This window comes from Macaca nemestrina, chromosome 15 (genome assembly GCF_043159975.1).
Source record: "Macaca nemestrina isolate mMacNem1 chromosome 15, mMacNem.hap1, whole genome shotgun sequence".
Classification (NCBI taxonomy): Eukaryota; Metazoa; Chordata; class Mammalia; order Primates; family Cercopithecidae; genus Macaca; species Macaca nemestrina.
The window spans coordinates 64,953,132-64,979,750 of record NC_092139.1 but is presented as its reverse complement, the minus strand read 5'-3'; the positions used below and the strand labels follow the sequence as shown (position 1 = coordinate 64,979,750).

The following is a 26,619-nucleotide window of genomic DNA, read 5'->3' as shown; positions in this document are numbered from 1 at the left end:
TACCACAGCCTTGACCTCCCCAAGCTCAGGTGGTTCTCCAATCTCAGTGTTTTGTTTTTGTTTTTGTTTTTTGTTTTTTTTTTGTTTTTTAGTAGAGATGAGGTTAATGCCATGTTTTTCAGGCTGACCTTGAACTCCTGGGCTCAAGTGAATCACCCACCTCAGCCTCCCAAAATGCTAGGATTACAGGTGTGAGCCACCATTCCTGGCCAAGTCTGACTTTTATATGTGGATGAGACATTAAAATGAATATTATTGGCGCTATCAGCTTACGGAATAATGCCTTTTCCTTTATACCTTCAGTTCTTCCCTGCCATTCATAAGGTCTTTAGAAATTTGCAGTGAGTAGTCTTTCATTAAGTAGAGAATGGCCCTCTCAGGATTTTGTGTCTCTTTGTTCAGTTATTCAAGTGCTTAGGTCAGTAAGTCATTGTTAAGAGCAGAGTTTTCTCAATTAGAATTGTAGCAAATTCTAAACCTTTTTTTTAATCAATTGAAGCTGTATTGTGGACTATCCATTATGTCTCTTATGTTTGCAGAGCTTTGACATAATCAAGATGGCAGGTTTAAACACTAAAAACCATGGAGTTATTAAGAATACAGACGGGAATTCTGTTAGTTTCAGTAATCCTATGAACTGATGATTTAGTTAACAATCTGGAAAAAGTAAATACAAATAGATTTTAAATGAATGAATGGAAAAATTCTTCAAATGGGCAGTAGGAGTATTAATAGCAATTTTTATTGCACATTGGAGCTTGAACTTTTGGTAAAACATGTGAAACTAAAGAAATATTTTACATTCAAATTCTTGCTTTATACACAAGAATTTTGTCTTAGGGTTGGATAATATAGAGATAAAAGATACATCCCCTGCCCTCAAGAAGCTCTTTGTTTAAATGGAAAAAAAATCGTCATCCAAAAGTGCCATGCCAAATGCTGGGTTAGAAGCAAAGAGTCTTAGAAGCAGTAAATGTTGAAAGTGAGTTTTTGAGATGATCAGAATTGATGTGGTCAGGCAGCGAAGGGGTGTTTCCAAGGGAAGCAGCAACATGTGGGAAAGCACAGAAGAGTAAGATGGAAGCAGCTACATTTGATTTACTTTCTATGAGTGTAAGTCCACGGGATCTTATATAAAGTTTCCAGTTCAGCTGAGAAATAGGTAATTTTTTGAATTACATATTGTTTTTGTTTTATATTGTTTTACAGCATGGCCTCACACCACTTTTGCTTGGTGTACATGGACAAAAACAGCAAGTGGTGAAATTTTTAATCAAGAAAAAAGCTAATTTAAGTGCACGTGACAGATGTGGAAGGTATAGTTATTTCTTTTAATCTGTGTGTTGTTCGAGATTGATAGCAGTCACTCAAGTCATAAATAATAAATTAGTAAGATTAAATTATACTTATTGGGACATAGTGATGAGTATCAACACAAATCAGTTAAGTAGAAAAACAATTATTTCGAATGGGCAACATGAAGAACAGTTTTAGTAGGATTCATCTTCTCTTATTGTATTGACTGATGTTATTTGTTGTATGATGTTTTTGGTTAGATGAGATTATGTTAGTTAAAGGGATTTCATGTTAATTTTATGAAATGTGAACTTTAGCTTTTAGTTTACTTTATGACCCAGTATTGAACTTCTTAACCTTTTCTAGTAGTTTTTAACCTCTGTGTCTTATATGCTTTTCTGCTAAATATGCTGCATGAAACATAAATAGGAGTTGAAAATCCTTTTTTCTATTCAATGAGTCTGCTTTAAGTTGCCTTGTTTGAAGAATATTAATGTTAGCTTATCCCTACTTGACAATTAATTGCTATTCCCACATACTGTGGGTCCAACAGCTTTTCCTTTTTTATTTCCAGTGTATTTTGATGGTTTTATTTTTAATTGGTATGGAGAGAGGGAGTGAAGATAGTTTTAAGTGGATACACTTTTCCTTTAATGAAGGCAAGCCGTAGGTGGGTGATAAAGAGAAAAGAGCTAGGCTTTGAATTCACACAAGACTGGGTTTAATCCCTAGCTTTCTTACTTGGTAAGTGTGTGACCTTGGGAATCTTATTTACCACCAAATGTGTTGTCATATATGAAAAGTAGGAGAATATATCCTTCAAATTGATTGTGCATAAGTAAGGAAGATATATATGGCATTTAATTCAGTGCCTAGCACATGCTTATTGGCATCATTAACTGAAACTCCTATGACTATTCTTACCAGTATTATTAATATTACTGCTTTCAGCAAGCAGAGAGGTCTTACTTATCTTACCCTCTAGCTGATTTTCTATTACAGCATATCAATCTAGGGAAGCTGTAAGGAAATTTTCACTTATAACTTTGTCCACTTCAGATAAGTGGCCCTAGCATTGTTTTTTGCCCATTGAAAGACTTTAAATTAATGTCTTCTACTTTCCAATACCTCACCGAGATAAGAGGTTTCCTTGTTGTCCCTTCTTTTAAACCTTGTTGGTATTTTACAAAGATGAACACTTAAGCACCCAAGTGCTTGTGTGTTTTAGTGCATGTAAATCTTTAATTCTGTATGGACAGGTAAGATGTTAAGTTGATAAAGTATATCAAATTAGCTTTTAAAATAAGTTTATTACAGTTCCTAAGGGAGAAATTATCTCTGTCATTTTAGAAATGCTCTCATACTTGCTGTATGTTGTGGATCAGCAAGTATAGTCAGCCTTCTACTCGAGCAAAATATTGATGTCTCTTCTAAAGATCTATCTGGACAGACGGCCAGAGACTATGCTGTTTCTAGTCATCATAATGTGTAAGTGTTTACATTAAAAGGCGAGTTAATGCTAAATTGAGGTTTAAAATAATTATAACAATAGCATCTTACATATCAGGTGAGATGTCATAGTGCGGTTCAGCTAGTTTTAGAGTGGCAGTCAGTTAGTCCCCTGCATCAGCAAGAAATCAAAAAAAAAGCAAGACGATTTAGAAGTACCAATGGATACAGGATTCTTTATCTCAGGACTTTTAAGACCTTGATACTTAGAGATCCCAACATTGTTCATTTCATCCAAGTATAACACCTATGGATGGGATTAAAAAACAGTGTCATATCTTTCATTTTTCTGTTTAGTTATTTGAGTCTTGAAATGTCCAGCTTAACAGAAAACCTTGTACTGTCTTCTGGTGACTATTTCCTACATACTCCTTGAATTTTTCAATAACTGAAGGGATTCACTAAATCCAAGGAAGACAGTCCCTTTTATCAAGTCAGAAGGAGGAGAATAAAAAGGACATTCCAGTCATTCTGATGTTTCCCTTGTTTCTGTTGCTGCGTTGTTGCCACTCAAACTGGTCCTGTTGCCTGGTAATGGTTGACCTTTGACACCAAGATGCCCTTACTGATTCAGATCCCTCAAGTCTTTAAGTTCCCATATCTATGCTTCTATGCTCAGCCATTGTTCCCAAAGCACCAGCACCCTGCTCTGGCAGCTGGGCATCCTGACTTGATCTGCAGACAAAGTGAGCAAAATGACACTTGCCCCCGTATTCAGAACCTAATGTGGAAACCACATCTTAGCCAAGAATTAGCTGAGACCTTCATGGTACAAAATCCTTTGAGGCCGTTGTTGGTCTTTTCTCTGGCAGATATTAATTGGGCTTGTTCTAAAGGGTCAGAGGGGTTCAAATAATGTGACAGAAAGAGATCAGTGTTTGTTTCTTCTTCTTTGCTATCAGATCTGTACTGTGAGGCACCTTTATATTCTCTATAGAACCTTAGGCAGTAGAAAGTCCATTTATGAACCTTCTCCAAGCAGTGGCTCCCAGTTGTGGTCGGCCCTTGAGTGATCTGTTTTACATGATAATGAAAATCGTCCAAGCTACTTTCATCTGTAACTCAAGATTTTAAAATATCTTCAAATTCTACCTCACAGGGAGCCATTGAAGAGAATTCTCAGAATCTCAAGTAGGTTAGTTGGACTTAACAGAACCAAGCCCTGTGCATGACTCATCACTAATCATGTGTAAAAATAGGGCTTTGTGCTTGCTTCCGCAGCACATATCCTAAAATGGGAACAATACAGAGAAAATTAGCATGGCTTCTGCATAAGGAAGCAGCACAAATTCTTGAAGCATTCCATAGTTTGGTCAGTCACTGGAAGGTCATTTGACTATTTGCTGACTAGCTCTAAGGAAACAGTGTGAATCAAAGCAAAAAATGGGTGCCACCAAAATATTGAAATTGTGATTTGTACTAAAAAAATAGTCATGTAAGATGGTCTATGAGGTGATTCAGAGCTGAATAATGTGTTTGGTGCAAAATATGTTGTTAGTGTGTATGTCAAAAATTAGAGAATGTCAACTTACAACTTCTTCATGGAAACTAAAAAACATATAGGTAGAGTTTTGGTCTCCATGTCAGGTGGAATTGAACATCAATATAAACCATTATCCTAAGAAACATCTGCTGGCTCAGAGTTGGAGTCGGTACAGAAGGATCACTGGTCCAAGCCAGGTCTTAACATCCATTGGTTTTTCTGCCGTTGGTGTGATTGGTCAACTCCGTAATAGTGGACACTCACATTATCTACTTTAATGAGATATTTATGAGTAAATTTAGTTACAAACTAAGACGTAGTTGAGATGCCCAGAATTATAAGCCCTAAGGAGCAGGAAAACTAAGAAGCAAAATTAAGACTTAATAACATTTGCTGAAAACTATAACATTTGCATATTAGAACCTATGAACAAAATATGCATTGGGTTTTATTTGGGATTCCAAGATAATTTTAGTTACAATGTTTAGGAACAGATTATTACTTTGCTTTACTATTTCTCTGAGCATTTAAAAAATGTTATCTTGTTAAATCTTTGTAACAACCTAGTGAAAGAAGGTAGCAAAGTCCTCACTTTGTTGAAGAAGATAAGCAAGCCATCCAAGAACAAATAGCAGCTGTTCATTATGGAGCTAGGACTTAAGCAGAGTTGGAACGCTTTCTATTATGTCATGCTAATGCAAGCTAATTTACTGGGTCACACTGCTCTCGATTTATGAGCATTTCACCCTACATTTTTGTCTTCTTTACTTAGAAGCTTCAAGAGAAGTTTGTAGAATGTACTCATAAGTGGATGGGATAATACTGTTAAGTTCTGATATTATGATATTGTTTGAAATACTCTAAGAATTTTACATTTGGTAAGTGTTTTACGTCAGTATTAAAATAGTAATTTGGTTTATTACATTTTTATACATAGAATTTGCCAATTACTTTCTGACTACGAAGAAAAACAGATGCTAAAAATCTCTTCTGAAAACAGCAATCCAGGTAACCCTTGTGATAGTGAATTACTTTAGGTCAGTTGTCCCTGATCTTTTTGGTACCAGGGACCAGTTTTGTGGAAGACAGTCTTTCTATGGGCTGGGGGAAGGTGGGGATAGTTTCAGGATTATTCAGTCATGTTACATTTATTGTGCTACTTTATTTATATTATTATTACATTGTAATATATAATGAAATAATTATACAACTTACCATCATGTAGAATCTGTGGAAGATCTGAGGTTGTTTTTCTGCAACTAGATGGTCTCATCTGGCGGCAACATGAGACAGTGACAGATCATCAGGCATTAGATTCTCATAGGAAGCACACAACCTAGATCCCTCGGGTGGGCAGTTCACAACAGGGTTCATGCTCCAATGAGTAGCTAGTGCTGTCACTGATCTAGGAAGGGGCAGAGTTCAGGCAATAATATGAGCCATTATTATTGGTTGGCTGTAAGTACAGGTGAAGCTTCCCTGGTTTGCTTACTGCTCACCTCTTCCTGTGTGGTGTGGTTCATAATAATCCATGGGTTCATAATAATCCATGGACTGCTACCGGTCTGTAGCATGGGAGTTGAGGACCCCTGCTCTGGGTGGTCCTACCATAGATAAAAAAGTAAAAGTAAGGAACTTTTGATCTCAAAAGAATGCTGAAGCAAAGTTATGTTACATATGCTTGTCCCAACAAGGTCTCACTATTACTGACTTCATTCTTCCTCATTTGAAGTTGGAAAGAGACACATTTACTTTGTTGGAGGAAGATGTGCTCTTCTACCTGCTGGTTAGTTGTCATGATAACAGCAATTTTGTTAGAACAAATGCTCTGCTACCATTTGCCAAAAGATTGTCATAATAAATATACAAATTTCTCAACTCTAGGCTCAGGAGATTATAATAAAATTAGAAAAATGTTTCACAATAACAAAAATGCTAGTATGCTACCTGGTTGTGGACACCTAATACATTGTATAACCCAAACGATATGAGAACACCTTTAATTTAGCCATCAATTTATCAAAGAACTTTTATAAGTTTGGTTTTATAAGTTGCAGGAGATAAAGATGGAGCAGATGTAGTTTTGATCCTTAAGGTGCTCATAATAGAGCTGTCTCTATTTCATTTCTGTGCTTTTTCAATAGAATTTACAAAGAAAATATTTCCATTTATGTTTTCACTTCACTTAACAAATAACTATTGAATGTCTTTTAGATACTAAGCATTTTTCTAATGCAATAGAACACAATTAAAAATACAGACAGGAGTTTGTTATTATCATTGTCATTATTTTTTTATTTTACTACTTTATTCAGTTCTTACTGTGTGCTAGATGCCCACTGGAAGCTTATAATTTATTATATATTGATTATGTGCCAGACATAAGTGAGGAGGAAGGAAAGTTTTGGTAAAAAAAAAAAAAAAGTAGGTATGATTCAAGGGAAGCATGCAGAGTGAGAAGAATTTTTCTAGGTAAAGAAGCAGAAGAATAATGTTTGACAGAAGAAACATGCAACAGGATTGTGTGTTGGCCAGAAGGAACATCTAAGGAGATTGCCTGTTTGGCAGGAAGGGCAGCAAGTGCAAAAGACAAGATGCTTGAGTGAACTTTGCAGGGTTTCTGAGCAGTTCAGTTCTGCCAGCACCAAAAGTGTGAGATACCAGAGGTTGGGAATGAGGTGAATACTTAGGTAAGGCAAGTTTATGACAGACTTTTTAATACTACAGAAATGAGTAGATTTTATCCTGTGGGCCATGGGAAGTTTACCAGGTAGAATGCTTTGGACTGCAAATACTGATGAACAGTGGTGAAAACAGTAGGAACCAGAGTTGTTTTGTTTGTTCAGTGATATCCTAGGGATCCCTCTTGTCCCTCTTTCTGTGCTGTCGACAGTGTTTTACTCATGTCTCCTTTCATGGTTGGGTAATCTGCAACAGCTCCAAACATCTTGTTCTCACAACACAACATCTCAAGGGCTTCTTTTCTTCACCTGTGTTTTCTAAACAGGGAGAAAACTTAGAAGTACACAAGGGGCTTCCTGTAACATTTCATTGGCTGTGTTACACTACCTGCTCATTCCCAAACCAGGCACTGGGAATGCAAATACGTGATTAGCTTAGAATTAACGTTTCCCTTTCTAAGGCTGAGGAGGGAGATTGGGATAATAAACATCCCAATAGACTTGTGTTTCTTCTGCAAGAAAGAATAAGGAATGGCTATTGGTAGGGAGTCGACAATGTTTGCTGCAGGGGCTCATTGGAGACATGGGAGCAGGGGAGTCACAAGATTAAATGTGAGTATTAAGGCATTCTGGTTATGGTGTAAAATGGGTTAGCAAGCTTTTCCTGTAAAGGACCAGGTGGGAAATATTTTAGACTATGTGGTCTCTGTCATAACTACTTACCCCTGCTGTTGTCTGCTGTTGTAGAGTGAAAGCCACCATGATTCTATGTAAGCAAACAGGCATGACTGAGCTCCTTTAAAACTTTATTTACAAACCATAAGGCAGATTTAGTTTGGACTGTGGCCTATAGTTTCCTGGGGTTGGTGGAAGGTTACCATGGAAAGAAACCAGGAGACAGAGGAAGCTTTTGCAATAGTCAGCTATAGTTTTCGTCACACGTCCTTGGACTAGTATCAATGTATTATAAGGTTTTCACCTATCCATGGTGGAATAAAGTTAGGAATCTCAGTTACTCATTTTAATATGTTGATCTTTGTTTTTATGGTGTTATGCCTTTTTATTTGTTTTGCTTAATTTTTTCATGTAAGAACTAACATTAGTAGTTGACGGTTTTCTTTTAAATAGAAGCCATTTTGTAAAGTTTATGTTCCCAGTGGCAGTGGGAATATAAAGCAGAGGCAGAAGAGAGGTATAGTCCATATGATTTAGTGATAATTGAATGAGAAAGGCTTGGGGGACCGAGAGAAATGTCAGATGATTTACAGGTTTCCAGGTCGTACACTAGTATTTAACCTGGACATGAGGAAGGAGTAGGAAATTTTCTGGTGAATACAGAAGAGCAAAGAGCTGCAGGTCAGCAGGAATGACCATTTTTTTCCTATGCATGTTTAATGGAATATTCATGTAGTATATTTTGAGTAGGTAATTGGATAACCAGCATTTATAACTCACATCCTACTACTTTGACTCTCAGTAACAAGACTTATCAAAGATCAAAGAATCTGAAAGTTGATGAAACTGTCCATGTGTATCACCATCAGTGACCGAAAGTTGGCATCCACAGAACACAGAATTGGGATAGGTGAACTTAATAGATAAAGATGAATATCAGAATTGTGTTCCTCTTAGGGAATGATAGTCTCCATGACCTGTGTGAGTCACGGCTGCCAGAAAAGAAAGAGAGCAAGGAGTGTATTAAAGAAGCACAGCAAATTCAGTCCTAGAGTGCCCTGCTTGACTTCATGTCATAGTTCTGATTTCTGAAATACTATTTTCTGCAAAATATGCTTTCTGTTTTTCCCCTCTTGTAGCCTGCAACCAAATAGAATCCCTTCAGTGGGGCATTTTTGTGTTCTTCCTTTAATAACAGCAACATATAAATAACAAAAAGAAGTAAGAGAAAGAGTGTTTTTTTATAGGCTAGTATTTAACATAAACTTGAGAGTGAGTACCAAGATTATACTTAGAATTTACAGACCGGGTAGGAAGACGAGAGAGAAATCTGAAGATTACTGACTCAAACACAGTGTAGTTTCATTGCTTTATTGTCACATCTCTGAATTCACAACTATGAATTATATTCGTATGCACTATAACTTTAGAAAGCACCTTCCCAAACCAAATATTAAGTGATTGATTATAATTTCTTTGAATTATTATAGAATTCACTTTCCAAGTGCTCATGAGAATTATTGAGAATTTGCTACATAGTAACATCTCAGCTGTGTCCACAAGAGCTATCTGTCACCTTGTCTTAATGACTATTGGCTCACTAGGAATATTGGTTTTGGCATTAAAATGATATTTTTCTAAATGCAGATAGGACCAGGGATCACTCTTGAACATTAATGTCCAAGCATCTTAAAATTACACATCAGGTTTCATAATCTGACTTCTGCCCCACTCTCCATCTTTAGCCCTTTTCCCTGTGCGCCCTTTCTCTGGCATTACTGAGTTGCTGGTAATGTCCTACTCACTCGTTCACTCTTTCAGGCCTCACTCCTGCTCTTGCTGCTGTGTGGAATGCTGTTACCCTTTCCTTCCCTCTACCACTTTTAATCTGGCTAGCCTCAATATTTCAGTCTGTGCTTGGGCATGTGTTCTAGAAAAGCCATCCCTGATATGCTTTATTTTCATTGTTTTTAAACCCTAATGCCTAGCATGTATGTAGCAGGACTCAATAAGAAATTTCTGAGTAAAATAAAGACTGTTTTTACAAAGATGATGTGCAAGACTGTTCTCTGCAGTCTTGGAGCAGAGGGGACAGATATGTGGGGGAATAACGTAGAGTTCAGGTGGTAAAGATGCAGTAGAAAAATCAGTGAAGTCAGAAGGCAGCCTCAAGAAGGAGGTACCTTTTTATCTGGGGAAAGACATGCAGAATCAAGGAAGACTTCACATATCATTGTTTTAAAAGATGAAAATAAGGCCAGTTGTTGTGTCTCACAACTGTAATCCCAGCATTTTGGGGGGCTGGAGGAGGTGGATCACAAGGTCAAAAGATCAGGAACATCCTGGCCAATCATGAAACGTCATCTCTACTACAAATATGAAAAATAACTGGGCATGATGGTGCATGCCTGTAATCCCAGCTTCTTGGGAGACTGAGACAAGAGAATCGCTTGAACCAGGGAGTCAGAGGTTGCAGTGAGCTGAGATTGTGCCACTGCACTCCAGCCTGGTGACAGAGAAAGACCCTGGCTCAAAAAAAAAAAAAAAAAAAAAGAAGAAGAAGAAGAAAAAAAAAAAGAAAAGAAAATAAATTTGTCAGAATAGTAGAGGGAAACATTTTAGATATTAGGAAGACACTGTGCACTAATAAAGGTGTCAGTAGTAGTTTTGGAAATCATTTATAAGGTACTATTGTTGCAGAAAACAGGAGGCAGGAGAGACCCAGTGGGTGAAACAGGAGGATTTTATTTAGGTGCACACCGGTTCAGTGGATTTGCATCCAAATGCTGAGTCCTGAACAAAGACAGAGCCTGGCTTATAAAGGCAAGCTTACAGAAGCAGAACAAAGGCAGTTAATCATATAGTGACAGTTTTGCAACCTCAGCATAGCTTGTGACTTTGCAACTACATTGAAGGAAAAGAAGAACTTGCAAAATATATACATTTGTACAAATAGCTATGAGTAAATGCTGAGGGGAAGGGGAGACGGTAAAGGAATTTGTTTTCTTAACCTTGCTCTGGGATGTCTGGACCCATACCTGTGGGCTCTGGCTTCTTGGACAGGGTCAACACAACCTTACCTGGGCCCTGCCTGTTACTATCCTTAGAGTCAGAGTAGTTAAGTGCAGGAAAACTTGTTTCTCTTTAAAACTAAATTTCCTTTCATTACATTTACTGCTTCATGATTAGGAAGTGGAGAACAACATTCTGTGTTACCTTATATGTTTCTACTGTATTTTAAAATTGTGTTTCTGGTGGTTTTGTTCATTTATGTTGGGTGGATGAATTTGTGAGTGAATCTCATCAGGCGTCTCCCTAAGTGGTTTGTTGAAGTCTTAGAGAGTGATTTCCTAAGTAACTATTTCATGAAACACTAAACACTCAATTTATGAGATAAAATAAAATGTTGTCTTAAATCTATTTTTATAAAGGCAATAGTTTTTAACTGTTCTAAGTGGTTCATTTTAACTGAATATATGGATTTCTCAACAGAACAAGACTTAAAGCTGACATCAGAGGAAGAATCACAAAGGCTTAAAGGCAGTGAAAATAGCCAGCCAGAGGCATGGAAAATTTTACATTTAAATGTTTGATTTAATGTTGTTTTCTTTGCTTTAATAATATTAGGTAGTCCAAATGAAATTATCTTTCAGACTAGGTTTTGAGGATGAATAGATTCTTTTTTCTAAGAACTTTTTAATAGATTCATAAAATTTAATAAATTCAGCAACCTCATTAACAGAAGAATCAATAGATTCTAAGTTAGCATTTGAAACTTAACTTAAAAAACATAACCACTATAAACTTTAAAATACTCTTACTTTACAATATTCTTATTTAAAATATTCTTATCTACCTTTTTGATTAGCTTATAGGTAATCTTTCCTTTTGGAATAGAGGCAAAAGAAATTCCAGAACTTTGTTCTTTTATTCTTACAACACCCTGACATGATAAAGAAAGTAACATCAATTATTGGATTATATTATTAAGCAATAGAATTATGAACAATGTAACACTGATGGTCCCTGAGCTGGATTCGTGGTTGAAGAGTAATCATGGCCAGTGATTGAAAATCTGCAGTTTTATATTGCAGTCACTGATAGCAAAGTGAAAGATATATTCTGCCTTGTGATCTCTCATTGACCTCAGCGTTTCTCTTCAGGGAGGGAACCAGGTCATAAAAGCAACCCAAATGCCTATTACAAGAATTGTATCTTGCAGAATGGGACCTTTGGTGTTAGTGCAGAAACACAATAACATTTGAACTTACTGCAGTTGCAGAAAATGAGTACAGATTATTAAAATTTTTATCCACTGTCATTAGTACACATTAGAATATATTAGAACTGGACTTAAGCAGATAAACTAGATACACAACACTATCATATTACGACATATAATTTCAATTAAAATTTAAGAATTTGCATTTCTTTCTGTTTGGTGTTGATTTCAGCTCCTAATAACTGAAAGCATGCCTACAATTCAGTTAGTAATCTGTAGAGGCTCACTGGTTAGGGTTTGGTGAGGTAAACTCTTTTCAAGTGAGGAAGACTTTGCAACACTACAAATCATCCGCTGATGCATTTTTGGCAGATTTAACACGTAATAAATTAAGTGGAGTCCAAACAAATGGTGACAAAGTTAAGTTTGCTGGTTCATGTTTATCTTCTCCCGTTGGCTAAGGTGAATTATTTTTCTCATGTTAGTCAGAAGCCAGTGATGTGGCAGTAGCTGAACGTAGATTAAAAAGTTAATTTTTAATTTTAATTAATTATTTATTTTAACAGTTAAATTTTAATTTTAATTATTTTCTAATTTTTCATTGTCTATACTTGATTACTTAAAATAAAATTATTTTTAAAACATGCATTCCAAAAGAGGAAACATCACAGAAATACAACAAGCAAATTAACCTTCTATTTTTGCATTTGCAGGAAATGTCTCAAGAACCAGAAATAAACAAGGATTGTGATAGAGAGGTATACCATTATATTCAAATGTTTCTGTTGAATTAGATTTTTACATTATGTTGTTTAATAAAGTGTTGTAAGTATAGGCACACATGATCCTATCATGTAAGTAGCATAAATCATCAGTGAAAAATTTAATATTTAACTCAGAAAGAATTCTGTAGATTGAGTTTTAAAGAGATACAAACCCCAGAGATATTCTTTCATTATTATGGAATAATCCTGAATGGTGCCGTAAAGTGCTAGGTCATGCGACTTTAGAAGCTTTGGATCAATCATTTTATCTTTCTTGGTTTTAGTCTGATTATCAATAGTTAATGTGGCTAAAGAAGATAATTTCTTATTCTGTGTATCTTCCAGCTAGAAAATTGTACGGCTATCGAATGTGAAATTTGGGGAACATCTTATTTTCTGGGCATCCACGCTTGTACCTCAGCAGTTTCACTCTGTTCCTTGTGTTGTGGCGAACTTTGGTTCCCATGTTTCAGTGAGAACCATCATGTTTTTGATATCCCAGGGACCAAATGAAAAAAAATGATCAAAGGCAGTGGGGGAGAAGAATATCTCAGTGCAGAAAAGGGCAATCTTCCTTTCTATTCCTGAAGCCCCACAGTGTCTCATCCTCTAAATCTGACTGCTTAATGTGAGATCTAGGTGGTAAAGACAGAAGAAGACACATTTTGCATCTTTGTATTTTTATTTGTGTGTTTCCATGAGTCAAATGGGATAAATACATATATAAGATTCTGAAGAGTCATTGGGAATAAAAGCACAAAATGAAGGAGGGCCCTTTTTGAATTTTAAAAAATTCTGTTTTATTCAGTCAAGCAGAAATGAAGCAAACTTTACAATGATATGATAATTACATCTTAAAATTAGAGGGTAATTGTTCTGTATATATGATCAAACTTAAGTGTGAAATATTTTTAATGACTACAATAATGACAAACTGAGTCAATTGATAAAATCAATCAAAAAGGTTCTTTTTATTCAATAAAGTGAATATCCTTAATATCAAACTTCCACTCAAGGCTGAAGAAGACATGAAGAAGCACGGAAGTAATAATATGGGATTACCAGAAAACCTGACTAATGATGCCGCTGCTGGCAATGGTGATGATGGATTAATTCCACAAAGCAAGAGCAGAACACCTGAAAGTCAGCAATTTCCTGACACTGAGAATGAAGAGTATCACAGGTAAGCCTATGACAACATTTAATAGGAGACAGCCATATGCTGTCAAACTAATCCTAATTTGGGCTAATATTCATGATTAAAAATTTTATATTTTTCCTAGGATATTCAGCCTTGCCTGGTAATCAGAAAAATGAAAATCAGCAAAAAATGAGTTACCATTTTTTCCAGTCATTAATTTATTTGAAAAATAACGAGTATTGGCAAATGTGAGGGGAAAGGAATTTCTTTACATTTTAGTGAACTTTTATTTTAGCTTCAGAGGTACATGTGCAGTTTGTTATATAGGTAAACTGTATCATGGAAGTTTGGGCTACAGATTATTTCATCAGCCACATAATAAGCAAAATACCCAAAAGGTAGTTTTTTGGTCGTCTCCCTCCAGCCATGCTCCACCCTCAAGTAGACCCTTTTGCCTGTTATTCTCCTCTTTGTGTCCATGAGTTCTCATTGTTTAGTTTCCACTAAATGAGTAAGAATATGTGGCATTTGATTTCTGCATTAGTTTGCTTAGAATAGTGGCCGCCAGCTCCATCTGTGTTGCTGCAAAGGAAATGGTCTCATTGAAAAAGACATGTCGTACACTGTTGGTAAATGCATTTCGAACATTAATTGAGTAGCATATTCACACACACATATATAACATAGTAAGGATATATATGTATATTAAGGATACTTGTATAGATTTGTTACGTATATACTTACATATAAGAACATTTATTACAGCATCATTATATCAAAAGATGGATCCTTATCAGTAGGAATTTATCATTATTAAAAGCAAATCCTTACCAATAGGAAATAGCTCAATTTTCATTCCCAGAAAATAATGTAGTATGGAACCATTTTTTACAAATGAGGTTAGATCTAGAGTATACGGATTATTTCACAATTAAAATGTATTTAAAACCTTTGCTTTGATAACACATCTTAAGATAATTTTTTTAGAATTCTTGTAATATCTGCTGTGTTGCAAATGGAAGCTGCATGCTCCATTGACACTGTACCTTGATTGCTAGTTATTAAATTTTTGTTGTCAGTGCCTGAGTGCTGAAATATTGGATCTTCAATCTGAATATTGCCAAGGGATTGTATGGGGATCTATATTTAATATAAACATTTCAGTATATTGGGTAAAACTTTTATTAAAATGTATCAAAGGATCTTTCATCTACTAAACCAGAATTTGGTCAGATTTTTCTGCAAAGAGTCAGTTAGTAAATATTTTAGGCTTTGCAGACTGTATATATATTTTTGAGACAGGGTCTTTGTTGCCCAGGCTGGAGTGCGGTTTTGTGATCATGGCTCACTGCAGCCTCCACTTTCTGGGCTCTAGTGATCCTCCCACCTCAGCCTCTCTGCTAGCTGGGACCACAGGTGTGCAACATCACACCCAGCTAATTGACTCTGTGAACTGTAGAGTGAATAAGCGTGGCTGGGTTCCAAGATACTTGACTTACAAAAACAGGCAGTGGGATTTGGCCCACAGGTGCTAATGTGCTGACCTTGTGCTAAAAGGAAGGTGCTACTAATGCAGTAACTCTTATTCATAAAAGTGTCCGGCATGTGTGACATTATCCTTCCTTTTAGAAAAGGATATATTTCAGTATTCACCACACCACATTTTTCCACAGTGACTTCATATAATTTTTTAAATTTCATTTATAACATAAGACTATTTTCTGCATTTCTGCCACTTTATTCCTGTTAATAGAACTCAGTAGTTTACTGTGATCAATTACTTTGTATATTTGATGAGTATCAACTGTTCTAGAATTGGCTGATTTTTATCAAGCCAGAAATACTCTCCTTGAAACGTTTAGTGTTTCTTGGTCTTTATGTATAAGCATGAACAAAGTGATATTCAGCTTATGGAATCTAGAATTGTTTAAGGTGACTTTTAGTTCTATAGTTTTAAGAATTTAACACCTCAGTCTGGCATTTTTAATGCCACATGTGTATAATTTTATAACTTTTAAAATATATAATTGTTATGTAAAATTTGAAGACTACACCTGTTATATAAAATTAGAAATTAATTGTCTATTATTTTCCATGACTGTGGAAGAAAATAACAACATTCTCAGCCATGACTTCTAAGTATGATGTCCTTAAAAGAACATGTCTACACTCATGAACTCAATTTTCTTTTCATTCACTCTTGATCTCACACCAGTAAGTCTTCAGTTTCAGTACTCCTCCAACGTTGTTTTTCCTCAAGATTATCACTAATTTTTTTCTGTAATAAATCTAGACATTTTTCGTACACTTCATTTTATTTAATCTGTTAGCAGAATTTGAGCCAATGGAGGACATCTCTCTAACAGCGTCTTCAACTTGGCTTTCAGGACCTCAGTCCCTCAGGCTTTTCCTCCTGCCTTTCTAATCCATTCATCATGGCCTCTTTTGCTTGCTCCTCCTCATCTTTCTCCATTTGGACATTGTTTTTTCCGAGGGCTCAGTCCTCAATCTTCTCTCTCATGACTTTTTCTTTTTTTGAGACAGAGTTTCACTCTGTCACCCAGGCTGGAGTTCAGTGGTGTGATCTCGGCTCACTGCAACCTCCACCTCCTGGGTTCAAGTGATTCTCCTGCCTCAGCCTCCTGAGTAGCTGGCATTACAGGTTCGTGCCACCATGCTCGGCTAATTTTTGTATTTTTAGTAGACACAGCATTTCCCTATGTTGGCCAGCCTGGTCTCAAACTCCTGACCTCAGGTGATCTCTCTGCCTTGGCCTCACAAAGTGTTGGGGTTGCAGGTATGAGCCACTGCACCCAGCCCCTCGTGACTTTTTCTACCGTGTATATGCTAGTGATTTCCAAATGTATGTCTCTGGCTCAGATCTCTCTCCCTAATTCCAGATTTCCATATGAGCCTGCCTACTTGATATCTCTATTTGGTTAGCTATTGGGTATCACACACTTGTCAGACCCAAAATTGGGCTACTAATGGCCTTCCTGAAATCTACCCCTCATGTATTCTTTCCTACTTTGGTTAAGGGCAACTCTTCCAGTTGCTCTGCCAAAAATCTCGTTGTCATTCTTGACTCATCTCTCTCTCCGTCTCTGACACCTTACATCTATTCTCTCAGTAAATCTTGTCAGGTCTACCTGAAGAATATGTCCAGAAGCCAGTCATATCTTCTACATCTGAGCCACCCTCATCTGCAGTCTACATGAGTGTCATAGACTGGTAATTGATAGTCCTGGCTTTTAAAAACTTCCCTTTTCATCAATTCTTAACTCAGTGGATGTACTTAAAATATAAGTCAAATTGTGTCAGTCCTGTGCCCCACCCCTTCTGATTGCCTCCCATTTCACTCTGAGTATGTGTCAAATTTCCTCCTAATTATCTCCCTTGCTCTGCTTTAGCCACACTGAACTTCTTGCCATCCCTTATCTACCCCTAGTGCTTAAAGACTCCAAGCACACCTCTGTACTTGGAAGTTCCCTGTGTCTGGAATGCTTTTTCCCCAGATATCCTCCTAGCTTACTCTTTCCATTCCTTCAGTTCTTTATTTAAAACCTCCTTTCTGCTAAGAAGTAGAAAAAGGGTAAAAAGAAACACATTATGGAACAACCACTTTCTGAGGAAGAACCATGTACTACCCAGATGCATCATGCTTAAGATTCAACTGGGAGTGTACCAGGGAGGCTCTCTAATGTAACCAAGGGAAGGTTCAATGAAACAAAGTGATTTATCATCTCTAACTTCAAATCCATTTGTATCTTGACATCAACACTCTTAACCTTATATCATCATTTCTTAGAGTCTTTGATATACAAATAAAAGGTTTTTTGTATTAGAAAGAAAGAAATCCCCTTTCTCAGCAGAGACTTTTCTGACCATCCCAACTTTCCCACCACCCTCCCCATCAAACACATAAACATTTCATTTTCCTGCTTTAGTTTTTTCTCCTCTAACGTACTGTATATTTTGTCTTCTCTGTCTGTTGTTATTGTGTGTTTATCTCACTCTCATGAATAAGGATTTTATTTTTCACTACTATATCCTCACTGCCTAGAAAAAGGCCTAGCGTATTGGATGTAGCTACCTAATAAATCCTTATTAAACGAGTGAATGGAGTTTATCCTGGGTATGTTGTTTGATTGAGTCTCACTTTAAAATTTTGACATGGGTCATTCTATTAGTTTTGTCTGGTAATTATATGCATTTTAATAATTGTTTTGGCTTTTTATAATAAGCTACATTCTTTATATTAATTTTTTTATTTAGGGAGAAAAGCCCAATATTGTGGTTATTCATTATTTATTCTTTTATTTGTAATCATAATTGTAATTATGGTAAACTGAGTCAGAGGAATTGCAAACTTTACTAGTATTTGATTTGATTTGATTTTTGAGATAGAGTCTCACTCTATCGCCCATGCTGGAGTGCAGTGGTGGGGTCTCAGTTCACTGCACCCTCCGCCTCCTGGGTTCATGTATTTCTCCTGCCTTAGTCTCCTGAGGAGCTGGGATTACAGCGGCATGCCACCACACCTGGCTAATTTCTGTATTTTTAGTAGAGACTACTAATTTCACTTTGTTGGGCAGGCTGGTCTCGAACTCTTTACCTCAGGTGATCCACCCACTTTGGCCCTTCAAAGTGCTAGGATTACAGGCATGAGCCACTGCACCTGGCCACCTGCTTTAAAAAAAAAAAATGGGGTGGCATATTTAATGGACTTACAAATTCTTTTCAAGGGATTATGAACCTTTGGTATTTGAAATAAAAAGACAGAGTTGGAAATTTTTTGCTTCCTATAGTAAGAGGAATACTGGTCCGGCACTGGCTATTCTGATGGAGCAGGTGCTGCTGCTTGGCTGTATTTCAGAAGCAAGCTGCTCACATCTGTATTGGTTGGTGAGCAAGACCAGTGGTCATTGATTGGTTGATTAGATTTCAAACTGGCTCTGGGTGGCTTCTTGTTACCATTGGTACAGGTCATTTCTTTCCTAAGTTACACTCAACTTTAACTGAACATTTTCTGTTTAAAAGTTGCCTTCAATTAACTATGTTCAAAATGAAACTATTTTATATTCCAGAATTTTAGACCTCATTTTAAAATTGTGGTCACGATGAATTGGTTAATAATAGCTCTCAGGAAGATCTATTTATATTTTTTAAAATACATATTTCTTTGCATAATTTATTCCTTAAAATTAATTGCCTTGTTTCTGTTATTGGTATTTCTATAAGCTTTTATTCAAGTCCTAACATAAACTCCAGTAGGAGGTTTTAGTCTTTTTGTCAGTTAATATATGTATATGGTAGTGATATTCTCTTTTTAAATTCCTTTTCTTGTTCACTGTCTTCTCTGTACAATAACAGTAATATTCTTATGCATTTTTACCTCATTAAAAATAATTACAGTTTTCAGGTCATGTGATGCCAACATGTTTGTTCCTTTTGCTTGGTGTGTGTGCTGCCATTCAGGCTCTGTTGTGGTTCTACATGAATGGCAGCTTTTTAAAATAACTCTGTGAAGAATGACATTGGTACTTGGATAGAAATTGTATTGGATCTGTAGACTTCTTTGGGCACTATGATCATTTTCACAATATCAATGCTTTCAGTCCAGGAACATAGGATGTATGTTCATTTATTTGTGTCATCTCTGATTTTCTTCAGTGGTGTTTTCCAGTTATCCTTTTATAGTTGACTCACCTCCTTCGTTACGTATTTTCCTAGGTATTTTACTCTTTTGCAGCCATTGTCAAAGGGACTGGGTTCTTGACGTGACTCGCAACTTGGTTGTAGGTAGTGTATAGTGGTACTACTCATTGGTATTTGTACATTTTGTAGCCTCTGAGACTTTACTGAATTCATTTATCAAGTCTAGGAGTGTTTTGTAGGAGTCTTTAGGGTATTCTAGGGATAAGATCATATCATTGGTGAAGAGATAATTTGACTTTCTTTTTTCCAATTTGGATGTCCTTTATTTTTCTTGCCCAATTGCTCTGCCTAGGACTTCCCAGTTTTATTCTTAACATGCATGAAATAAAAGTAAAATCAAAAGTGATTAATGATTACTTTATTTCACATCTCTGTCACAGATGTATGTACACAGATAAAATTAATTCAAAGCTGTATGTTAAAAACACAATATTAGACCCTGTCTTGTTCCAAAAGGAATTTCTAAGTTGTCTATAAAATACAGAGGAATCAAGAATATAAGTGGAAAGTGTTTCCCAAAAATAAATATAAAAAGTATGGGTTAACACAGGGCTTCCCAATCCCCAGGCCATGGACCAGTACCAGTCCCTGGACTGTTAGGACCTGGACCACAGAGCAGGAGGCTAGTGGCAGGTGAGCAAGCAAAGTTACATCTGTTTAAAGCCACTCTCTGTCACTCACATTACTGCCTGAGCTCCTCTTCCTGTCAGATCAGTGGTGGCATTGGATTGTCATAGTAGTGTGACTCAAACCCTGTTGTAAGCTGCTTACACAGGGTATCTAGGTTGTTCACTCCTTATGAGAATCTAATGCTTTATGATCTGTCACCATCTACTGTCACCCCCAGAAGGGACCATCTAGTTGCAGGAAAACAAGCTGAGGCTCCCACTGATTCTACATTATGGTGAGCTATGTAATTATTTCATCATATATAAGTAATAATAGAAATAATATGCACAATGAATGTTATGTGCTTGAATCATCCTGCAACCATCCCCCAACTCAGGTCTACAGAAAAATTACCTTCCACAAAACCAGTCCCTGGTTCCATCATGGTTGGGGAGAGCTGGGTTAAGAGATGTGAGACCCCTTTGCCTTGTCTTGGATTAATGTGCAGATATGCATTGTGTGAATGACATCTGATGGCACCATGTTGCCTTGTAGATCATTTTAGGGACACCTTCAGTATTTCATGAAAATCAAAATTTCTTCTAGTGATGAACAAAATGATACCCAGAAGCAAGTTTCGGAAGAACAGAATGCTGGAATATCACAAGAGATTCTGACTGGTAAACAAGAGCAGATGGAAGTGGCTGAAAAGAAAATGAATTCTGAGGTATTTTCTTTAGTCATTTTCAAATGTTTTAATATGTGTATTTATTTAAAAGACAACTTTATGTATTTTGGAAAGCACACAGGATTTTTAAAACAGAAGTGCAATGTTTAGATGCCTACATGTACATTGTGGAAGGGTACAATGCTTAAACAGTTACGAATAAATGCAATTCTTATAACTGACTGTAAAAATATTAGAAAAGTAGTATATTGATAAAACTTTCTTCAGAAAAAGGAACTTAAAGAACTTTAAGAAATTGCTTCTGTCCAAATATATGCATAGCTAAGGTTCTTACAATGGTGTGGTTGATAGATTAGATATCAGAGAATAAACCCAATTTAAAAAATATACTCAAGCTTATTAATCTTATATTTTATGCATTTGTGTTTTTTATAATTCAGAGAAAGGCTTTTCCAATTCTGAAATTCTAAAAATCCTCTAGTGACTTATTTTTCATGGTCTTTAAATAAGTATTTCAACTTTTTGGAATTTACACATTTTTAGATTTGAAGTTTTGTCCAACTTTTTTCCAGTTAAATATCCACTATGGGAATTCTTTCCTTATACAAATATAAATGTCATACTTTAATTTCAGAAGAAATCATGATATGTCATTCTCTTGAGTGCTAATTAAAAGTTCCCTTTGTTTACTTAGGTTTCTCTTACCAATAAGAAAGAAAAAGATCTCTTGCATGAAAATCACATGTTGCAGGAAGAAATTGCCATGCTGAGACTGAAAGTAGACAAAATAAAAGAGCAGAGCCAGCTAAGGGAAAAGAAACTTTTGGAGGAAATTGAAAGTGTGAAAGCAAAGAATGATAAACTTCTAAAGGCTGTAAAATTAAGGGAGGATCATTAACAAAAGTCAGCATTTAAGTACAGTGGACAGCTTAGCATTTTGACAACTGAGAATAATGATAAACTTCTTAAGGCTGTAAAATTGAATGAGGAAGCATGAGTAAAAATCAGTATTTCAGTAGAGTGGACAGCTTAGCATTTTGACCGCTGAGAATGCTCAGTTCTGAACTGCAGAATGTAAGACACAGCTAGGAAACACTGGAAATGGAAATCCTATCATGTCGTTTTAGACTGACTACTGCCCTACATGACTGTGATCAATGTCAAATAGATGAAAGAGACTTCTTTACAGAGAACAAACATGAACAGGTTTATTTACAGGAAAAAATGAATTCTCATATATCTAACCTAAAAGATAACAGTGAGATTCTTTCTGAACAACTCTAATGTTGACAGCAAAATTAACAGCCTAAACATTAAGCTGCATCACACAGGATAAATTCTGAGAGACAAGATGGGGCAGGCCCCCATCTTTCCTGTTCAGACAACTTAGTCATTCTAGTGTGTGGGCTTTGGAGACTACAAACCCATCAAGGGCAGAAGAGATCCTGTGGCACGGCACAGCTGCTTTACCAAATCATGGCCAGACTGCTTCTGTAAGCAGGCCCTGATCCTGTTCCTCATCACTGGATAGGACCTCCCACCTGAGGCCTCTAGCTACCCCCACTAGTGTTTCCTGGCCAACGGAGATTTAAAACCTTCCTGGGACAGAGTTCCCAGAGAGAGGGGAGGGCCACCACCTTTGCTGTTTGGGTACCTAGCCGTTCTGGCCCATGGGCTTTGGAGAGCCCAAGCTGACCAGGGGTGGAAGTGGTGTCTCAGTGCAGCACAGCCACCCTCCAAAAATGTGGCCAGACTTGTGTTTAAGTCAGTCTCCGACCACATTTGTAAACACTGGGTGCAGGCTTTCAACCAGGGTCTCCAGCCACCTTCACTGCTGTTCTCTGGCTGACAGAGGTTTCAGACCTCCCTGAGTCAGAGCTCCAGGGGAAGGACCAGACTGTCATCTTTGCCGTTTGGACAACTTAGCCATTTCAGTCTTCAAGTTTCAGAGTGTCTGAGGCAACCAGGGGCTGAAGTGAACCCCCAGCACAGCATAGCCACTCTACAAAAATGTGACCAGACTTCTTTTTTAAGCAAGTCCCTGTTCCTGTTCCTCCTGACTGTTCAGGGCTTCTCAACTTGCCTCCAGCCACATCCTACAGGTGTGTACAGATTGGCAACTGGTTCATACCTCCGAGGTGCAGAGCTCCCAGAGGAAGGGGCAGGCTATCATCTTTGCCTTTTTGCAGACTTCACTGCTGATACCTTCAGGCACTGGAAAAATAGGAGGCCATTGGGGACTGGAGTGGACCCCCAGCATACCACAGCAGCCCCACAGAAAAGTGGCCAGACTGTTATGTGGGTGCCCATTTCCATATCTCCTCAATGGGTAGGCCCTCCTGGCAGGGTCTCCAGCCAGCCCCCCACTGGAACTATCAAGCCTGTAGCAACTTGGCAATTCCCTGGACTGAGCTTCCAGGAGCAACTGAAACCCTCTCTGCCGCTGCCTCTGCAATGGAACTGCCCTTGCTTCCCTCAGAATATCAAGGGAGCAAAGACCCTAAGTGCCATATCGACACCTCCAACAAGCTGCAGTTGACCCAAGGAACACACCAGTCCATTTCCCACAGGTACAACACACCCTGCACTGTTCATCACCAGACAGGGAACCCTGACTTGGGCTCACAGCACAGACCCTCCATCCTGGGGTGATTACATTAAGTAACTGCTAACTTACGTCTCTCTCGGGTGGAGCCTCCAGGAGACAAAGTTGTAGAGCAACAAGTCAGATGATATGCAGCCCAGAGGGCAGGGACAGCTATCTCTCTAGCTCTGCTTGCTCTTATGAGACACTTTATCCCAGCACTTAAGGAGTGCTGCGGTCAGACCAGCCCTGTCTCATGTGCAAGATTGCCCAGCACAGATCAGGTCTAAGAGTTACCTTCTTTAAAAAGGGGAGTTGCTTAAAAAAGAAGTCTGGCCATGTTTGTGTAGAGCAGTTGTGCTGTGCTGGGGTTCACTTTTGAGAGAGTTCTCTGAGACCTGATCTCTGCTAGGCAGTTTTGCACATCAGGTGAGGCTGGTCTGACCTCAGCACCCCTTAGTCAGCTTGCCTCTCCCAGGACCCCAGCCAGGCCACACCTGCTTACAGGACACTCTCGGGTGCACACACCATAGCTTCTGTACCAGTGGACCGTGCCTGATTAGTGGAGAGCTGCAGCAAGGTGGCCCCTACAGCCATGCACCAGCCTGCACATCACCTCTCCATACTGCAGCCCTTTATATGGAAACTTCTCACATCCCTTTGCTGTGTGTGTTTACAAAGGTGGGTTTTTCTGTACTTGCCCTGATAGCACATGGGAGTGCAGCACACACCCCAACCCACACCAACTGCCACTGAAGACGAAGCTGTGGTTGGAACAGAGCCAAAAACCCCATCCCTGTCAACATCAGGATATGGGTAGGAATAAAGTTCACTGAGTGAAAGAAGTACGTTGTCATCCAATACAAGGAAGCTAAAAATCATTGTACAACACTGCAGGAGATGACAGACAAAATAGGCAGTACAGAGAAAAACATAACTGACCTGATAGAGCTGTAAATCACACTACAAGAATTTTCATAATGCAGTCACATGGTGATTGTGTGTGATGGCATTATGAAAATTATTGTAGTGTGTGTGGGCACCCGAGAGTGCCCTGTAAGCAGGTGTGCCCAAGCTTTAGCCCTGGGAGAGGCAAACAGAGTAAGGACGGCAGAGGTCTCACCAGCTCCATCTCATGTGCAAAACCACCCAGCAGAACAGATGAAGCAGAGGAAAGAATCTCAGATCTTGAAAACTGGCTTTCTGAAATAAAACAGGCAGACAAGAATGGGGAAAAAAAAAGAATGAAAAGCAATGAACAAAATATCCGAGAAATATGGGATGATATAAATGACCAAATCTGTGACAAATTAATATACCTGAAAGGGATGAGGAGAATGGAACCAACTTGGAAAACATACTTCAGAATATCATTCATGAGAATATCCCCAACCTAACCAGACAGCCAACAATCAAATTCAGGAAATCCAGAGAACCTCAGTAAGATATGTCATGAGAAGATCATCCCCAAGACACACAGTCATCAGATTTTCCAAGGTCAAAATGAAAAAAAAGTATGTTAAAGGCAGCTGGGGAGAAAGGCAAGGTCACCTACAAAGGGAATTCCATCACACTTAACAGACCTCTCAGCTGAAACCCGACAAACCAGAAAAGATATTCAACTTCTTAAAGAAAAGAAATTTCAACCCAGAATTTCATGTCCAGCAAAATGAAGCATCATAAGTGAAGGAGAATTGAGATCCTTTTCAGACAAACAAATGCTAAGGGAATTCATTATCACCAGATCTATCTTACAAGAGCTCCTGAAGGAAGCACTAAATATGGAAAGAAAAAACCATCACCATCCAGTACAAAAACGCACTGAAGTACACAGTCCAGTGATGCCAAAAACCAACCACATACACAAGTCTGCAAAATAACCAGCTGACAGCATGACGACAGGATCAAATCCACACATACCATGATTAACCTTAAATGGAAATGGGCTAAATGCTCCAATTGAAAGACATGGGGGCAAGCTGGATAAAGAACCAAGACCCATTTGAGTATGCTGTCTTCAAGAAACTCATCTTGCATACAGTGCCATACATAAGCTCAAAATAAAAGAATGGAGAAAAATATTTCAATCAAATGGAAAACAGAAAAAAGCAAGTATTGCACTCCTAGTTCCTGACCAAACGAACTATAGCAATAAAGATAAAAAAAGAAAGAGGGCCGGGCGCGGTGGCTCACGCCTGTAATCCCAGCACTTTGGGAGGCCGAGGTGGGCAGATCTCGAGGTCAGGAGATCAAGACCATCCTGGCTAAGACGATGAAAACCCGTCTCTACTAAAAATACAAAAAACTAGCCGGGCACGGTGGCGGGTGCCTGTAGTCCCAGCTACTCGGGAGGCTGAGGCAGGAGAATGGCCTGAGCCTGGGAGTTGGAGCTTGCAGTGAGCTGGGATCGTGCCACTGCACTCCATCCTGGGTGACTGAGTGAGACTCCATCTCAAAGAAAAGAAAAAAAAGAAGGAGATTACAAAGGTGGTCCTGACCTTGGATAAATCTCATTATTGATTGATACCAACCTGGGCTATCTTTATTGCCCAAACCAATAGGATAATTTGCTGAGGTTGGGGAGCTTCTCCCCTGCAGAGAGTTCCTGATCTCCCAAAATTTGGTTGAGATCTAAAGTTGATTTTGCTGTACAAGTCCTTTTCTGAAGTTTTACTCATTTCCAACAACGAAGGCAAATTTTCCTGCTTCCATGGCGATGGAGAGCAGGCACCTCCTTTCCTGAGTTTCGGCTTGCTTCTGACAGGAAAGGTGAGTGTCAGTTTTTTCCAGCTTCTAAGACGGCAGAGAACGATCACCAGCCTGAGCCTTATTTCCAGGTAAGTAACTGAATTAGACTTTTGTCTTAAAATTTTTTCTAATGACTAAAATTTAAGATTATCCACCAGCTACTTTTAATTTCTCCTTACCATGAGAACACTCAGTAATCATATAAATGGTGCATTTGTTTGTTTTGCTTTGTGTGTGTTTGTGTTTGGGGTTTTATTGTTGTTGTTTCACTTTTCTCCCATCTCTTCCTGACTTGGTCAAATCCAAGGGAATGTTCCAAATTGTGGGGAGCAAGGCATCTGAATTGGCTAAAAGCCCTGTGGCTGCAAAAATGAAAAAAAAAAATTCCAGTTATCAGAAAATATTTTTTATTTTATTTTTTTTTGTTTGTACATAAGTGGGCTCACCTACATAACAAGGCCATCTTTTGCTAGCCAAGGCCAGACTGAAGGAGTAGTCTTG

At 37.9% G+C, this 26,619-nt stretch overlaps 1 protein-coding gene and 1 non-coding gene across 2 annotated transcripts in view; both read left to right on the top strand.

Annotated features, from left to right (window-relative positions):
- LOC139358613 (POTE ankyrin domain family member G-like) overlaps nucleotides 1-22,307 on the top strand; it is a 29,884-nt gene extending 7,577 nt beyond the window's left edge. Inside the window, exons 5-12 of the mRNA XM_071079840.1 lie at nucleotides 1,210-1,316; nucleotides 2,647-2,784; nucleotides 5,226-5,296; nucleotides 11,137-11,207; nucleotides 12,580-12,624; nucleotides 13,647-13,813; nucleotides 20,705-20,825; nucleotides 21,481-22,307. Of these exons, the coding sequence (XP_070935941.1) occupies nucleotides 1,210-1,316; nucleotides 2,647-2,784; nucleotides 5,226-5,296; nucleotides 11,137-11,207; nucleotides 12,580-12,624; nucleotides 13,647-13,813; nucleotides 20,705-20,825; nucleotides 21,481-21,684 (924 nt within the window). The 3' untranslated portion in view covers nucleotides 21,685-22,307. The remainder of the gene's footprint in view (nucleotides 1-1,209; nucleotides 1,317-2,646; nucleotides 2,785-5,225; nucleotides 5,297-11,136; nucleotides 11,208-12,579; nucleotides 12,625-13,646; nucleotides 13,814-20,704; nucleotides 20,826-21,480) is intronic.
- Nucleotides 4,011-4,117, top strand: LOC139358978 (U6 spliceosomal RNA). Its single transcript, XR_011614478.1, has one exon. It is a non-coding gene; the product is annotated as a U6 spliceosomal RNA (small nuclear RNA).
- Nucleotides 22,308-26,619: the final 4,312 nt, after the last annotated feature.